Source organism: Neofelis nebulosa, chromosome 18, assembly GCF_028018385.1.
Source record: "Neofelis nebulosa isolate mNeoNeb1 chromosome 18, mNeoNeb1.pri, whole genome shotgun sequence".
Taxonomy (NCBI): Eukaryota; Metazoa; Chordata; class Mammalia; order Carnivora; family Felidae; genus Neofelis; species Neofelis nebulosa.
In genome coordinates, this window is record NC_080799.1 from 7126035 (window position 1) to 7144404 (window position 18370).

At 44.6% G+C, this 18370-nt stretch overlaps 1 protein-coding gene across 1 annotated transcript in view; it reads left to right on the forward strand.

The window, feature by feature from the left end:
* ZKSCAN1 (zinc finger with KRAB and SCAN domains 1) overlaps window positions 1-18370 on the forward strand; it is a 67575-nt gene that overhangs the window by 45288 nt on the left and 3917 nt on the right. Inside the window, exons 10-16 of the mRNA XM_058711886.1 lie at window positions 1072-1902; window positions 2726-2780; window positions 11587-12018; window positions 13455-13581; window positions 16049-16133; window positions 17393-17484; window positions 17802-17928. Coding sequence (XP_058567869.1) covers window positions 1072-1902; window positions 2726-2780; window positions 11587-12018; window positions 13455-13581; window positions 16049-16133; window positions 17393-17484; window positions 17802-17928 — 1749 coding nt within the window. The remainder of the gene's footprint in view (window positions 1-1071; window positions 1903-2725; window positions 2781-11586; window positions 12019-13454; window positions 13582-16048; window positions 16134-17392; window positions 17485-17801; window positions 17929-18370) is intronic.

The window sequence follows — 18370 nt, forward strand, 5'->3', positions numbered from 1 at the left end:
CGAGTGGAGAGAGAGAGCCAGGGACCAGGGAAGGGGCTGAGAGGAAAGTACCTTGTTGATTGAGGCTCTTGTACTCACGGGGGGGCTGACAGTTCTCAGAGGGAGCCCGTGGTTCAGTGTGGATTTCTCTTAGTCCCCTTTTCCATGTATGTGGACAGATTAGATGGACTTGTAAGTGTTGCTGCCTAGTGCAGTGCTCTAAAGAAGATATATTGCTTCAATATAATTTCAGGAGTATTAACTTTAGAAATAAAAGAATTGTAAGACATAGCCACTGTAGGTTACATGATGAGAGTCAAACTCTAATGGGAAGTTAGCACTTTCATTTAAATGAATAATGAGGGATGCCTGGGTGGCTCAGTCAGTTGAGCGGCCGACTTCGGCTCAGGTCATGATCTCACGGTCCGTGAGTTCGAGCCCCGCGTCGGGCTCTGTGCTGACAGCTCGGAGCCTGGAGCCTGTTTCAGATTCTGTGACTCCCTCTCTCTGACCCTCCCCATTCATCCTCTGTCTCTCTCTGTCTCAAAAATAAATAAACGTTAAAAAAAAAAATTTTTTTTTAATAAATAAATGAATAATGATCTGGGACTAGAATGATCGAATATGGACCGAATGTCCTCTTTTGTTGCTTTACCACTTCTGTGAGAAGGGGAGTTTGCCACTAGCCTGGTCTCCTTTATTACCCTTTTTATTTTCCTTAATCAACTTCAACCATTCAGTAATATTTCTTACTTGTTTCTTTCTGCCTGGGCATCACCATGGCCTTTGTTGCTGTCCCAGCAGCCTGGTTTTGCCTTACTGCCCTCTTTATGTGAAGATCTTCTCCTGGCAGAGAAGGCTGTGTACTCATTATATCCTAACAACTGCTAGTCGTGGCCTTGTGTGAAAGCCTGGTACTGTATACTAGATCTGATGGTGACTTTGTGTATCTGTGATACTGTGACCTCTCACAGAGCGATACTTGGTCACCCTTTAAAACCCATCCACATCATGTGACATTTCAATTTCTCCTTTAACAGTTGCTTCTCAGAACACAACACAACTGACATGTTCTTTTTCTTATTGTTTCAGATCATAAATCGAACACCCAGAATGAGGAATCAACAGAGAAGCAGAAAAGTTCTGAAGAATCTCAAGAATTCAAAAGGGATATTATTCCTGTGATTATTGCCAGTAAATGTGAGTCCAGGTTAGAAAGGCAGTGGGTAAACCTTGAAAAGGAAAGAGGAACAAAAACTCCTCTCCTAGACAAAGGTTCTAAGAAAGGCAGAGAATTGATTCCCACTAAACCTACCCCAGGAGAGAGGCGTTACATTTGTGCCGAGTGTGGAAAGGCCTTTAGTAATAGCTCAAATCTTACTAAACACCGGAGAACACACACTGGGGAGAAACCATATGTGTGCACCAAATGTGGGAAAGCTTTCAGCCACAGTTCAAACCTCACCCTTCATTACAGAACACACTTGGTGGACCGGCCCTATGACTGTAAGTGTGGGAAAGCCTTTGGTCAGAGCTCAGACCTCCTTAAACATCAGCGAATGCACACTGAAGAGGCACCATATCAGTGTAAAGATTGTGGGAAAGCTTTCAGTGGTAAAGGCAGCCTCATTCGACACTACCGGATACACACTGGGGAGAAACCTTACCAGTGTAACGAGTGCGGGAAGAGCTTTAGTCAGCACGCAGGTCTTAGTTCACACCAGAGACTCCACACTGGAGAGAAGCCATATAAATGTAAGGAGTGTGGGAAAGCCTTCAACCACAGCTCAAATTTTAATAAACATCATAGAATCCATACTGGGGAGAAGCCCTATTGGTGTAATCATTGTGGAAAAACCTTCTGTAGTAAGTCCAATCTTTCCAAACATCAGAGGGTCCACACTGGAGAGGGAGAAGTGCTTTAAGTGTTGAGCATGCTCTCTGAGTGGTTTTTGATTTTTCAAGTTTTAGCATACGGATCCTAGGGAGAAGCCTAGTAATTGCGCTATAAACTCTAGTGGTAGATTTTGTTTCACTCAACGTCAAGGGTGCCTGAGGAATGAGTGCTTGGGTGTTGGCACAGTGGGAAGGAGGTCCTGGAGGGCATCAGGGTACTCACTGCCCACTGGCCAGCTCGCTGGGACGGGGTCCCCCACCACACTTTGGGTCTCCTGAACCAGGCCGGCATTGCCTTTTGTATAGTTAAGCTGAGTATATCCAATATAATTAAGGAAGAAACACTGAAACTGTTTAACTGTTTTAACATATATTCAAGAAGTATGATTTGTAAAGAATTGAGCCACCTGAGCACAATTTAATCTGATTTGGAATAAACTTGTAACATCTTGTAATGCCTCAGGACTGTTCAAATAAATGGTATGTCGGTTATTGAACACTATTCTAGAGAGAGGAAACTGTTCCTGCCTGGTTGTAGCTCTTGGAAAATTTGGATTTGAGGTCATTGGAACTTTGAGTGCTTGTGATGGTGCGTATTGGGAAGTCAGGGTAGAGCAGCTAGAGTACCTTGGGCTGTGTTGCGCTTAATTTTGTTTTCTGCACACTGGACACATTTTTTCATCATTGGAAACGTTCATTAGCCTCGTGTGCATTTTGATTGTGTATATATATTCTGCCTCTACCAAAGTCTGAAAATCTGACTCTGAAACTTCCTTCTAAACTCTGCAAGTCAATAATATACAACAGGATTCCTTCTAGCCCATACTGTCTGTTCCCTGACTGTCGGCAGGTGAGATTTTTGCACAGTCTCCAAGCACAAAGAAGCTACTCTCTTACAGCAGGGGGTAAGGGAGATGTGTCTGTTAGGCTGGAGGGTTCTGGGGAATTTGGGGTTTGAGGTCCTCAGACACACCTACCCAGATGTCCCATGCATCAGGATCTGAATCTTTCCCAATCAGGGCCCAGAATTTTGGCATAAATGACTTGGCAAGGTTTTGCATTTAGCTTTCTTTGGAGTTCTGACCCCCTCACAATAAACCGTGTGCCTGGTTTTCAGGCCAGTCTGCTCTCGCTGCAGATGGGATCACTGATCCCTCCCATGGGTGACTTTGGCTTCCACAACATGCCCTGAAGTGATAGTTGGCTGAACTAAGCCTATAATTTTCTTTCTTCAAAGCTTGAGAAACTCCGCGGTCCTAATAATTGCCACTATCCCAGTAATGTTCAAGTTCTGGGACTATTCCAGAAGCTAATGCTTCCCCTTCTACCTGTACCTCATCTCTTGCTAGAACTAGTGAGAATCTCGGTAACTCCATGGTGTAGCATGCCAGGGTTATCACTACTGCACTCGTTACCAGGCTCCTCTTACTAACCATCTGACCAGTGAGTGACCTGTCCCAAAGTCTCATCCTGATGGCTCGGTTTCAAGGGCCACTTCCAGCACTGACTGTTAACAGTTTGGATTTCCCTAAAACAGTCTGATACAAGGACTTGAAGGCCTAGAGTTTATTTAGGGAGGTGATTCAAGAAAGCCAGGTGTGGGGCGCCTGGGTGGCGCAGTCGGTTAAGCGTCCGACTTCAGCCAGGTCACGATCTCGCGGTCCGTGAGTTCGAGCCCCGCGTCAGGCTCTGGGCTGATGGCTCAGAGCCTGGAGCCTGTTTCCGATTCTGTGTCTCCCTCTCTCTCTGCCCCTCCCCCGTTCATGCTCTGTCTCTCTCTGTCCCAAAAAGAAATAAAAAACGTTGAAAAAAAAAAATTAAAAAAAAAAAAAAGAAAGCCAGGTGTGAGGGAGCAGGAAGGGAAGGGGAGAGAAAAGCCAATAATGGGCTTCTGTAGGGAACTACAGCTCAAATCTACTGAACAGAACAAGCTAACAAATGGGAGAAACTGGGAATACGGGAGCTCTGCTCGAGTCTCAGTGCCCACCTGTGGTTAGGTGGAGTGCCTGCTTGGCTCTAGGAGAGTGGTTGAATCCTGGTGGGCCAGGAAGAACACTGCCCCCAGGGGGCTTTGAGACTGTCTTGGTCTGAAGATGCTTGTGAGCATGCCGCCCCCCATATCACACAGATAAACTTATAGGACTTACATTTGGATTCTAGATAAATAACATTTGGGGCATACTTCTACTAAAAAATTTATTCAGTGTGTATCTGAAATTCAAATTTCCCCGGGCATCCTGCATCTTACCTGGCAGTCTTACCCCTGGCATTTGTGGGCAGCAGTCCTTCCAACCCTTTGTCTCCCCAAGCACGATGATCTGATGAATCGAGGGGACTCAGTTACACCAATAGAATGTATATATGCTGATGAGGTGTCAGCTTTGTGCATCCCAGGAAACACGTTGTGACTTTATCCATTGTTCTAGAATAATCTCTTAAGGGCTAGCCTGGAATCAGGGCAGCAGCTCTTGCAGCCCTTCTCTTTGGTGGAGACTGTCCACTACTAGGAGAGAGAAAGGTGATACCTATCTTGAGATAGGAAATAACACAGTGGTCTCCACATTTCTATGTAATGGCTTAATTTCACCCCAGCTAGTCTACCTACAGTGACTTAAAATACAGTTCAAGTATATGATACAAAGGGCACCTGGGTGGCTGGCGCAGTTGGTTAAACGTCAGGTCATGATCTTACGGTTCATTAATTCAAGCCCTGCATGGGTCTCTGTGCTGACAGCTCAGAGCCTGGAGCCTGCTTCGGATTCTGTGTCTCCCCCTGTCTGCCCCTCCCCCACTCACGCTCTATTGCTCTCTTAAAAATAAACATTAAAAAAAATTAATAAAGTGTATGATACAAAAACATGATTTTAGATGAATAAGCCAATTTTGACTCTAATACTACATTTGTGATATCAGCCAATACACACATTTCAATCATTTTTTCCAACTTTTTAAAGTTGTAAAATACACAAAATTTACCATGTTACATACCTTAAATATATAACTTATTAAAGGTATATATATATATATATATATATATATATATATATATATATAAACTTTAAATTTATATCAAGCTAATAGAAAATATCTCATTTTAATTTTTAAAATGCGTAATGGTGGGGCGCCTGGGTGGCTTGGTCCGTTAAGCGGCCGACATCGGCTCAGGTCATGATCTCACAGCCCGTGAGTTCGAGCCCCACGTCAGGCTCTGTGCTGACCGCTCAGAGCCCGGAGCCTGTTTCAGATTCTGTGTCTCCCCCTCTCTCTCTGCCCCTCCCCTGTTCTGCTCTGTCTCTCTCTGTCTCAAAAATAAATAAACGTTAAAAAAAAAAAAATTAAAAAAATAAATAAAATGTGTGATGGTGAACATGTGTTTTTCTTATCTTTATTGGCCAGTTGCTTTTCTTTCTGTGAAATGTCTCCTTGTATTCTTTGTCTTGTTTCTGTTGAGTTGTTCGTCTTTGTCTTCTTGATTTATGAAAGCTCTTTATATGTTAAAAACCTTAGGACCTTTTCTGTCATGTGTTAGAATATTTCTAAAAATTTTTTTTTGATAGCAAGTGCGAGCAGGGGAGGGGCAGAGAGAAAGGGAGAGAGAGAATCTCAATCAGGCTCCACACCCAGCACAGAGCCTGACACAGGGCTTGGTCCCATGACCATGAGATCATGACCTGAGTCAAAATCAAGAGTCAGAAGCTTAATCGACTGAGCCACCCACGTGCCCCTCAAATTTTGTATATATACTTTTCATAGTATTTTCCCAGTACTTTATTTTTAATGGCATTTATTTAAATAATAACAAATCAGGGGCTCCTGAGTGGCTCGGTCGGTTAAGCATCCAACTCCTGATTTCCACTCAGGTCGTGATCTCGAGATGAGCGGGATCGAGCCCCAGGGGCTCTGCGCTGATGGGGGGGGGGGGGCCTGCTTGAGTTTCTCTCTTTGTCCCTCTCTCTCTGCCCCTCCCCTGCTCACCATGCATGTGTGTACAGGTGCCTGCACTCAAACATTTTTATTTTTTATTTAAAAAAAAATTTTTTTTTCAACGTTTTTTATTTCTTTTTGGGACAGAGAGAGACAGAGCATGAACGGGGGAGGGGCAGAGAGAGAGAGGGAGACACAGAATCGGAAACAGGCTCCAGGCTCCGAGCCATCGGCCCAGAGCCCAACGCGGGGCTCGAACTCACGGACCGCGAGATCGTGACCTGGCTGAAGTCGGACACTTAACCGACTGCGCCACCCAGGCGCCCCTCGAACATTTTTAAAGAATGAAGATGGTATTCCAGGAACAGGTAAAGGCAGGAGTATAGTTGTGGAATTAAGAATTTAAGTAAAACTGGATTGGCAGTATGAACATTAACTCATTTCTTTACAATAAGAAAAATTTAATATCTATCTTTTTAAATTTCTGTCCATGAGCAACTACCCAGAAATAATGGGAACCCCGAGATGAATATTTTTCTTTTCCCTTAACCCTGCACCAGTGTTCCTTGGAGAAATAGCTAGTTTTACAAAGAGAAAAATAAGGTGAGCCTGCCGATTTTGTTGTACCAAAAGCTTTCATATTTAATGAGGTTATATTGAAATGACATAAGGATCAACCTAAAATGAGTTCACATTGGCCAAAATAGTGACAATTTGAGCATCAAAGAGAATATTGGCTGAGGTTGATTGTCATATATTTAGTCTAAAAAGCCAGAGTCTACAATGATTAACAAAAATAAAAAAGTTGGTATCAAGTGTTCTAAAAGCATGGCCATTGGAGGGGCACCTGGGTGGCTCAGTCAGTTGGCTATGTGTCTGACTTCACCTCAGGTCATGAACTCAAGATCATAAGTTCAAGCCCCACGTCCTGACAGCCTGGAGCCTGCTTCGGATTCTGTGTGTCTTCTCTGCCCCTCCCTGACTCACCTTCTGTCTGTCTGTCTGTGTCTCTCAAAAATAAACAGTAAAACTAATAATAATAAAAGAATGGCCATTGGAATCTCTTCCAGAATGAGAAGTAGTTCTGTTGATTCTTGTTATTCAAACACATTGGTATTATGGACTACTTTACAATATTGATGAGGATAGAAATTAATAATTTAAAATAATCGATGAGGAAGTATTTTCTGACTCAAAGGAAACAGCAAAAAGACCGTAAGTTTCAATCTTGAGTTAGGCAAAGCCATGCAAAATAGGCAAATACAAATTTAAGTCTCCTTAAGAACTTCATGGTTTTACTAACATGAAAGAATGGAAGATCCCATAAGGTCCCAAAGTCACTAAAGTTACATTTCTTAGGATCCTGTCAAATTAAAGAATTAGGGGAAAGAAGTGTACCTACTTATTCCCGCGGGAGCTGCAGAATTCTATTAAAGAAGAATGTGAACACATGTATAACGAATTCAGGGAAGTGAGCTAAATAGCACTCCCCTTGATTTCAACAAGTACAGTTTCAGTGGAGATGGGGTTGCCGGATTAAATGCAGGGTGACCTGTTAAATTTGAGTTTCAGGTGAGCAACAAATAATTTTTAATGTAATAATAATAATGTCTCATGCAATATCTGGGGCATAGTTTATATATATTTGAGGGCATATTGGAAGGAAACAAAGAATTCCATAAATATTTACTTCCTTATTTGTTAGTTGTTGCACAGTTGTTGTTGAACACCTGCTAAGTGTCAGGCAGTTCTAGATTTTGGAGGATTACCGTGCCAGATGAGACGGTCAGTGTCCCTGCTCTCAGAGACTCTGGTGAGGGCTGAAGGAGAGGGAATACTGATAATGAGAAGTAGACAGATACACAAAATAATTCCAGCCACTAATAGTGGAATATTTTTAAATAGATTAGAAATTGTATTTTCAAGTGTTTTCTGCGTGCATATTTAAGAGGCTTTATGGGGGACAGTTATTTTGTTATTGTTGATTGAAGTATAACATACAAATAGCAAGTGCACAAACCTGAAGTATACACCCCATATATAGTGAGATAAAGTCTTTTATGTATATTCATGCCTCTGATTGCAGATGCAAAAGTTGACTGAAACAAAAAATTAAAATTGTATTCAAAATTCATAAAACTAAAGTATAGAAATTTAAACTCTTTTAGCCTCTGGTATAGATCTAATCACCAATTTATAGGAAACATAAGGGCCTGAAGAACATGTTATAGGACAATGCAGTAAGACAGGTGACTTCAGACAGTGGGAAACTGCAGGATAAATCATCCTTTTTATTAAATCGCAAGGAAGAAAAATAAGATGAAAAGAGAATTCATAGATTAAAAGAAACTTAAGATCCATATCATCTGATCTCAACATTGACCTTATTTGGATCACAATTCAAACAGGATTATAAAAAATTAAAAATTTTGAGGCAATGAGGGAAACTTGATCACTGGCTCCATATATAATATTTTAAAAGTTATTAAATATTTTAGATGTGGTAATGGTATCAGTTATTTTTCCAAGAGTCCTTATATAGGCAATTATACCAAAATATTTACAGATAAACTTATGTCTGGGGTTTGCTTCAAAATAATCAGGAGGAGCATGTGTGGGATTGTAGATGAAATAAGGTCAGTATTTTATTGATAACTGATTAACATAATTTGCTGCAGAAAATTAAATATAAACAAATTTAATTAATACTGGATTTTGTATGAATGCAAGGCTTTAAAATTTTCTCCTGGTTTGGGTTATCATTATAACTATTACTTCACAATTGAGAAAAATATAAACATATAACAAATCTGATCTATGATTAATAAACAAAAAGTTATGTTTATTAGAATTTACCCCACTGAGATTGAGGGAACTGTCTTGCTTTTCTCAATAGATGGGCATTACCTACTACTAGAATAAAGTATTAAATCTGTTCCTACTTTTGCTTTTTCTTTTTAAAATTTTCTTCCTTTTTAAAGCTTTTTTTTTTTTTTTTAAAGACCAGCATGGGGCTTGAACGCACAACTGCACAACCAGAGATCAAGAGTTGCATACTCTAGAGACTGAACCAGCCAGGCACCACCCCCTACTTTTGCTTTTATAGACGTAAATATTGGGAATCCTGCCCACATAGATGAGATGAGTGGCAAAAGGAATATAGTTATAGCAGTGTTGATTTTACATGGCAAAATCACACTGTGATTCACAACAGAAATGGTTTTGTCCTCTCCTTTTACTGGAGGGAAGTTATGGGAAATAGGTTTAAAAATTCTCTATGCTTACACAAATGGGTTAAAAAGGCATAGGGTGGAAAGCCGCCTTAACAGGACCAAAGCATCTGAGAACAGCTAATGATATACAGGCCATAATGGAATCTTGAGTAGCTTATGGTTCTCAGGATAGCATGCTCCATTTATCTTAGTCCTTAGAAAAGACAGATAACCAGATGCAGGGCCTGCAGGAAATGGCCATCTGTGTGGCACCGAGAGGTTATGTTTGGACCCTAACCTCTAACAACGTGTGTCCCTGAGATCCTTTATCTCTCACACACAAGTTAATGATTACTGTTTTACTTTCTGCACGTCCATCACATATCTAAGCTTTCAAGATCCTAATAAATATGGAGAAAGGACCCTTACTCAGGGCTCTTGTCTCCCCATAGACATTAGCCTCTTTAATTCTGCACCCGCTTTCTTGCTGGACAAGAGAACTCCAGACTCATAGTCTGAGACAGGAAATAATAGGAAACCACTTGAATCACAAAGGATTTGTTCACCTAATCCTTACTGGCAGCAGTATTTCAAGTGAATCCTTTTGCTTGGTACCCCAAAAGGTTTGACACCCCAGATCAATATATCACTGTAAGATTTGGGGGTAAAGAAGCCTAGCTATCTTCTACCAGGAGGGAAGATGACTGTGAAGGAGGGCACCCTGGCCATAGGGATGTTTTCCAAGGGAGCAATTTTAAAGATGTACAGATAGAAAATGTAAGACTCTGGGGGCACCTGGGTGGCTCAGTCAGTTAAGCGTCCGACTTCGGCTCAGGTCATAATCTTGCGGTTCGTGAGTTCAAGCCCTGCGTCAGGCTCTGTGCTGATGGCTCAGAGCCTGGAGCCTGCTTTCGATTCTGTGTCTCCCTCTCTCTCTGACCCTCCCCCGTTCATGCTCTGTCTCTCTCTGTCTCAAAAATAAATAAACGTTAAAAAAAAAATTAAAAAAAAAAAAAAAGAAAATGTAAGACTCTGGAAATTGAATCTGTCAAAACTAGCTGTCTACACACACTCTCTGAGAATATTTGTGTTCTCCATCCCCCATCCCTACCTGCCAGGTTGCTCATATCCTTGTCTGAAGACTGGTATAGTCTGACACGAAACCCCCCAGTGAGGCCACTAGTGCATGCCCTCCTATTGACTTTTGGGAAGGCTTACCTTTTTACTCCATTTTTTCTCTTTGTTTTAGGTAAAAGCTTTACAAAATTCAGCTACTTTCTTTCCCACCTTGGTGGACTGCTTTGAGAGTCCTTTAGGTGATTCATGGCACTATAGAGATCATGGACTCAGAAGAATAATCATTAAGAGTGTAGCATTTGAGAACTAGCTGAGAATTACCCAAGTGGCTGGGCTCTGGGGCAAATGCCCACGTAAATTACAAATTGACTTCTGAGCCCCAGAGTAATAGAGCTGATTGCATTGAAGGTGCTGGGAGTCTAAGAGCTGTTCCCCTTGGATTGGCATTAGGAGACCTTTTACAGAACAATCCCATTTTGAAGAGACTCCCTCTATTTCCACCCTTCCCTGTTCTGCTTGCCACTGCCTCCTTCCATAGCTCTTGAACTTCTTGTCCCTGAGGTTAGGAGTGGAAGAAAACAGAATGAAGAGATTAAAAAAAACAAAAAACAGGGGTTGTGTGTGTTTGTTTTGTTTTGGTGGGGGGTGTGGGTGGGTATTGAGTTTACTGAGTGGCTTGGATATGCCAAGTATTTGCTCAAAATCTCACTGTGGTCTAGAAGGACTGGGTATGGGCCCCACCCTTCTCAGGCCACGCACAAATTACATGCGTTACTAGTACAGTGTTCTGTCCTGCCTCCAGGCCTTTTCCCTGGCTGTTCCCTCTGTCTGTTGCACCTCCCTTCCCCTCCAGGGCCTGCAAACACTTCTGGAAAGTCTCCTTTCCCTAGCACTTATCATGTTTTCCTGCAATTGGTTATTTAAATTATGGCTCTTACACTGCAAGTCAGTGGAGAGTAAGTTCTGTTGCAATCGCAGAGCTGAACATGGGCACCATAAATACTGGATGCAGTGAAAGCTGGGATCAAATGGGAGGCAGGGCTACAAGGGGAGCCAGGAGGGCCCTCGTTGCGCAGGATATCACAAGGTCTCGTTTTTGTAAGGATTTGATTCCGGACACTTACAGGGATCCTCCAGTGAAGGCAAGGCATAAAAGTGAGGGAAACGGGAAGCCTCCCCCTAATTCCTTCAAGCATTGCACACATTTGGTACCTGCAGGGGGGCTTCGCCTGTTTTGTTTTCTTCGGATGCATCCATCGGTAACTTCCCCGACTTTTCTCTCCCATCAGCTTGTGCAGGTTTTGTCTTTACGGTAACTCTCTGACGGGCTGCAATGGCTTCTTCAGATTTTAGTAATTTAAAGGGGGCATTTTTACATGAAACAAACACAAAACTTGGTTTTTGAAACATAAACTTGGTTTATTTGGGAATTTAAAATAAAGGTGATTTTTTTTTTTTTTTCTATTGATGAATCCTTCGAAAGTCTTGCTTTTTGCAGCGGGTCGGCTTGGGACCCCGGTCGCTGGGGCAAGGTGCGCTCTCCCCTGCCCTCGGCAGCTCGTGGGAGACCCCGGCCACCCCCGCCGCCTGCTCGCGGTCAGCGGCACCCGAGCACGCGCTCAGAGGCCGAGGTACGCGGCTCTTCGCCTGGCCCAGCCAACAGGGGGCGCGGCGGCGGGCCGGAAAGCCAGGGCCGGTATGGGCGAGGGCGCCAAACCACCGAGAGGAGAACACCTCCCATGTTCCTAGAGAGAACAAGTGGGCGCGGAGGGGCCTCGGGGGATAGCGTGGGCGGTGAAAAGCGCCGACCCGGAAGCGAAACAGAGAGAACTTCCGTTCTTTGTTCTGTCCCGGTGTGTGGGTCTGTGACAGGGTCCGACACGGCCTGCCCCGTGTCCGGCTCCCCAGATCTCCCGTCCTTGCCCCCAGGGTGAGTCCGGCCGCCCCCGGGGCTCGCGGTGAGACGGAGACTGTGGTCGCCGGGGAAGGGGGTGGTGTCCGCGCCGCTGCGGCCCGCGGGGCCCCCAGGCCCGCCCGGAGCAGGGCGCCGGGACGCGCCGCTCCGTCCCCCGCAGCCGGTCCTGGACTCCGCTTCCCCCGGGGCTTCCTTCCTCCAAACGGGGCCCTGCCAGGACGGGAGGAAAGGGGCTCTGGTTCTGGTTTTGTGACTTTGCCCAGTTGGAGCACTTAAAAGTTCCAGTATGGCTGTAAACGGGTCCCTCTCTTTAGAACAGCTGATGACAGCGCCCCTAACTTGGTAATTCTCCCAGACGCTTTTATTTATTGTTGACGCGGTTGTTCGCGCCAGCGGCAGGGGAAGTCTATTTTTACTTAGACGGGTCTGAGGATCTGAGGAGTTCAACGAAGTATTCGCAGTTAGAACTTGGTCTGGAATGGGGCGAAGGAGCGGAGTGTGCAAACTCAGATCCCGGGAATAATCCTACGGGCGTTCAATAAATCGAGTCTCTTACGGGGAATGGTACAGCTGTGTCTGGCTCCCATTTTCAGTTGTGTTAGATCCCTGATTTGATCGGCTTTTGAAGTGGGATTGAACGCAGAAGGATGTTTACGTTCTGAATGGCATTTGTAGACTCCAGGGGAGGATAAGCAGGATGATGAACCTGAAATCTATGGAATGAGAGGAGCTAAAGGTATTTATCCCCAAGAAGAGAAGTTTGTAGAGAGTGGGCATCAGTGTGGTTTACAAGTGTTTGATCAACAGTTGCCTGGAAAGAAAAGATTCTATTCTTGAAGCTCCATAGGGTACTAGGCCTCTGTGAGGTGAAGGTCCACGGGGATAGATTTTCAGCTCTAGCGGAAGACCTCTGATGGCTGAGCTGTGCAGCCATGAAACAGACTCCTTGCTGAATTTGAGAGTTTCTTGCACGTTAGCTGTCAGAATACTGGGAACTTGAGAAGGTCTTTTCTTTCTTTTCTTTATTTCCTTTCTTTCGTGGGGTTTGAACTCACAACCCTGAGATCAAGAGTTGCATGCTTTACTGACTGAGCCAGCCAGGCAGCCATTTCTTACACTGGGTGGAAGGTTGACCTGGAGAAATTTCAGTTGCCTTTCACCTCTCTAGGGGTTCAACCCAAGTACCAGTTGTAGTCTTAATTATATTGATTAGTATATGTTCTCTCTCTTTTTTTTTTTCTTCTTTGTCTGAGTAGAAATGAAGTTTATGAATATTTAAAAAAATTTTTTTTCCTTAATCACATAGCAGCATTGGCATCAACTAAAGTTAGAATTCCCAGGAACTTGAACAGAGGCTTCCAAATTCCCGGTAATTGCTACTCTAGCAACTAACTCCAAAGAAGGAAAGATTCCAGCAGGTAAAGCTTTTCATGACTCGTTCTCACTGCCAGGTCATCTTTCTCGGTCCCCAGGAGCAGCTTCAGGGAGAGGTGTTGGCAGCAGAGCAAGGAAGGGCCCTGCCTGGACCTGACGCTGTGGGGGCACAATGGAGATTTTTCTTCCCACGAGAAACACTGTGTACTGATCCAGACACTGGGGACTTGTTCTCAACAATATGCCTTTGAGTTCCAGCTTTGGTTAACCCAGCTGTGAGGAGGGAGGCTTACTTTTTTTCCTCTGGAGTCAGAGCCTCTGATTTTCCTTTAAAGAGAGTTTGGACTAAGAGCTGATTAGTTGGAGGGGTCTGCTTATAAACAGTCCTGGAAATTGTAAAGTTGGTTGATAGGAACAAAAGATGGCTGGCTCTGAGACAGAGTTGAAGGGACCCAGTGAGGAGAGCTCTGGTGGCAGTAGGGTGTGTCACCTTGATTGCCCTTGGGCCTGGCCCGTGCCTCATTCAGTGCCTTTCTCTGTGTAAAGACTTTGGTGGTGGGCATTCTGTACCTCCTTGGTGCCCAAAGACAAGAGTTCTGTGAGCTCTGAGTGACTCTCTGGGCCCCGCCCCTTTTTATGCCTTCTGTGAATGCAGCGGTCTATAATGAGGAAGCAGATACCGCTTACGTTCCTGTGCTTTTACTCCTTTCAGTAGGGCCTTGCAGTGTAGTACACTCAACAGTTGTTTGTTAAACGAACAAATATGTAAAGAGGGAGGTAGATGAAATCCAGGTGTTTTTTTTTTTTCTATTCTCTTGCCTAAGTGCAAGGAAGCTCTGGTAGCTGCTGCGCCTTTCCTGGGTCTGTTGGTTCTTGTCACAGCATTCAAGAGGGCAGTAGAAACTTCCACTTGAGATCCAAACCTCGGTCTAGATACTGACGTTTCATTTTATTCACTCGAGCCACAAAGAACAGATCTCTTTTGCTGGTCATAGCAACTGAGCAGTGGGACATCAGCAGGGAGTAATAAGTAAGCTTATGTTTCTTAACAAAGTATTGGTCCCTGCGTCAGGGATTTAGATTCTTCTCCAAGGAGATATATTAGGAGAAAGGGGAGATAGAAAGAAGGCTGGCTGCTGCCTTCTCGGTGATGGGGACCAGGCCTGCAGATCTGGTGTATACATACACCTGCTCCCTGTGATGACACTGCACGAGGACCACAGAAGGAGCCCCTGTCCCTCAGTGGCATCCTGCCTTTGGCTGAGACTGGAAGCAGACAACCATCTTAGGAGAGGAAGGATTTATCTTATTTAATTAATCTGAGCTGTTTGCCCTAGTTCTGGGCATCAGGTGTTATTTCCCCAGGGTTTTTTAAATGGGAGCCAGAAAACTCATGAAAAGTTTTTCCAATCTCTGCTATTTAGGTGCTGTTTCGTGGCCCCTTATCCTCAAAATTTGGTACAATAGCTAGAAGCGTAATAAAGTAAAATTTTTTTTTCCTAGTTCTACTGTCTGTGAGGGTTTTTTTTAAAAAATCTGCAAAGGGGTGCCTGGGTGGCTCAGTCAGTTAAGCGTCCGATTTCTGCTCAGGTCATGATCTCGTGGCTCCTAAGTTCGAGCCCTGCATCAGGCTCCGTGCTAACAGCTCAGAACCTGCTTTGGATTCTGTGTCTCCCTCTCTCTGCCCCTCCCCTGCTCCCGCTCCCGCTCCCGCTCCCGCTCCCTCTCCCTCTCCCTCTCCCTCTCCCTCTCCCTCTCCCTCTCCCTCTCCCTCTCCCCTCCCCCTCCCCCTCCCCCTCCCTCTCCCTCTCTCCCTCCCCCTCTCTCCCCCTCTCCCCTCCTCCCTCCCTCTCTCTCCCTCTCTCTCGCTCTCTCTCTCCCCCTCTCCCCTCCTCCCTCTCTCTCTCTCTCTCTCTCTCCCTCTCTCTCTCCCTCCCTCTCTCCCTCTCTCTCTCTCTCTCCCTCTCTCTCTCCCTCCCTCTCTCCCTCCCTCCCTCTCTCTCTCCCCCCTCCCTCTCCCTCCCTCTCTCTCACTCTCTTCCCCTCTCCCCTCCTCCCTCTCTCTCTCTCTCTCTCCCCCTCTCCCCTCCTCCCTCCCTCCCTCCCTCCCTCCCTCCCTCTCTCTTGATAGATAGATAGAAAGAAAGAAAGAAAGAAAGAAAAAGAATCTGTAAATGTTTAGCTTTATGCACTATCCTAAACATCCTTAAAAGTTGATACAACACATACACGTTTTGTAAATATATGTGTGCACACTTTTTCATTTTCTTCTGTTTTTTATTTCAGTCGTTGCTTAGTGTTTCATTCTGTTAGTGTCATTATTTGACACCAGTATTCCACATCTTTTGTCGTTACAAATATGACTCAGTACATTGTGGGAGCCAGAGGTGGGATGTTGTCTAGGAATGGGGCCCTTTCTGTGGTGCCCGTGCAGGTTCATCACAGGGAGCAGGTGTATGTATTTACCAGGATCTGGAAGGCTGGTCCCAGTTTCTGTGTTTTTCTCTTGCTAGTCTTCGGGACTACCTGAAATACTAGCTCCCAGGAGGTTTTTTTTTTGTTGTTCATCTGTTTTGTTTTTTTTTTTAACCATTGCACCTTGAACTTTGCTTCTGCAGTGCTTCCGCCTTCTCATTCAAAACCTTCTTCCTGCTGAGTCTGCGGATAGTAGACCAGAGACCCAGAGCTTCTGGCCCTACCGATGGAAACTCAGGCTGATTGCGTATCTCAGGAACCTCAGCCCCTGCTTGAGAGTGGTAAGCAACAAGGATTCATTTGTTCTTGCATTCAGACATTCCCCATTGCATTCTCTTATTCACCAGGCGCTGGGCCAGCTACTGGAATCCACATGTAGCGGAGACACAGTCCTTCCCTTTCGGTAGCTAATCATTTAGGTCAGTAGCTAATAGTCTGGAGGGAAGGCTGACTAAAGACGATAATGATGTACAACTTACCAGGTTTTATAGCTCAGGCATTTTTGAAGTGCTGTTGGTACCTCATGCGGAATTAAGAAAACCGTTATAATCACAGACTTCCAGGTGCTTGGTAGCTGCCAACTTCGTAGTCCTCGTTTGTGTACTTTAGGAGCTTGCACTTGAGGGGGCTCTTGGCTTTGTAGGTCACAGGCAAAAGGATAAAATGAGTAGAAGCCATTAAAGTGTTTGTATTTTGCTTCCATCTACTGTGCCACTGACTTAGAGCCAATTACAGTCCTAAAGGGTATGCTTATCAGGAAGAAGCACGTAAGGAACTCTGTAGGTTATTGTACACAATCCAGTGTCTCTAGGGGTTTAGAGTCTCTAAGGGGCAAATATGTTAACTTAAGGATTAAAGAAGAGGCACCTGGCTAGCTCGGTCAGTTAAGCATCCGACTCTTAATCTCAGCTCAGGTCTTGATTTCAGGGTCGTGAGTTCAAGCTCCGTATTGGGCTCTGCACTGAGCGTGAAGCCTACTTATAAAAAAAAAAAAAAAAATAGAATTACAGAAGAAGATACGTGATCAAGCACAGAAACAGGAAACATGTAGTATTTAGATATGATCTTGGGGATGAAGAGAAAGAATAATGGGCATTATCTGTTCAGTCAGGCTACTGGTTTCCTCTGGTCTAAGAGACCTTCATGCATGAGTTTGAGTTGAGAAATGCAGAGAGGGGTGGAAGGGACGTGAGCAGGAATGTCTGCGTTTCTATCCAAGCTTGGGAGAAAGGACAAGAAGGTGCTGATCACTAATGGGAGGACTGGGCCTGCTTCCCTGAGAAGCAGCGACTGGACAGAAAGGAAGGGACCTGGGGCAGATGGAGAGCAGCATCAACAGGGCTTTGGACATCCCTCCTCTGGAGGAGGGATGCACACTGAATGTGCCTGTGTAAGCACCTTTCACAGCCACTGGGGAATGAAACTTAGATGTGTAAGAGGGAGTGGGCCCTAGATTGTTCCAGGACCCCGTGAGTTTACTGTGGGTTCGGAGGCCAGAGAGCAGATGACTTCACTCACGGACCCTTTTATTGTCTTTCAGCTCTTCCTTCCTCAAAAGTTCCTGCGTATTCTGACAAGGACAGCCTGGGGGATGAGATGTTGGCAGCTGCACTGCTAAAGGCCAAGTCCCAGGTGAGCTGTGGTTTCCTTTATCCTTCTTTTTTTCCTTACCATTTTGTGGAAACGTTTGTGCAGTGACATCCATTTGGTGCCCAAAACTGTGATTCGCTGTATCAGGGACATGGTCCTTTCCTGCTGAATAACGGACTCCTCTCTTCCTGCACCATAACCTCCTCCCCCCCACCTCGTAGATACGCATCATTCGGCCTCATCCCGTTACTTACTTACTTACTTACTTACTTACTTACTTACTTACTTAAATTTATTTATTTGGTGCTGCCAGTCCCATCCCTCACCCTGAAATTGCATGCAAGACCGTGTTGTTTCAGGAGCTGGTGACATTTGAGGATGTAGCTGTGTACTTCATCCGAAAGGAGTGGAAGCGTTTGGAGCCTGCTCAGAGGGACCTCTATAGGGATGTGATGCTGGAGAATTATGGAAATGTGTTCTCGCTGGGTAAGGAGTTTGCTTTCTCAGTAAAAGTCCCGTGGCATTTTTCTGTTTCCTTGTTTGGTAGTAATAGTCGAATCACAAAATGATCAGCTAAGGATTGACTTAATCTTAGAAAGTTCTAACAACAATCATGATAGTAACTCCTGTTTGTGTAGTAAGTTGGAGTTTGTAAAGAGGTTTTGTATACATTCTCTCTACCTCTCAGTAACACAGTGATGGAGGCCGCTGGTAGTCTCCTCATGTTACAGGCGAGGAAAGAGAAGTCAGAGGTCTTCAGTGCTTTACATGTGCTTTATGTGTAGCTAGCAAGTAGCAGGACTTGAACCTAGTCTTTCGGCTCTAAATCTGGTGCTTTTCTCCCTGTGATTCTTAATGTATATTTGAGAGCCTTTTCCAAAAGATTAGCCTGTTGGGATCCCTAAACATGGAGGCCCTGCTCTGTGCC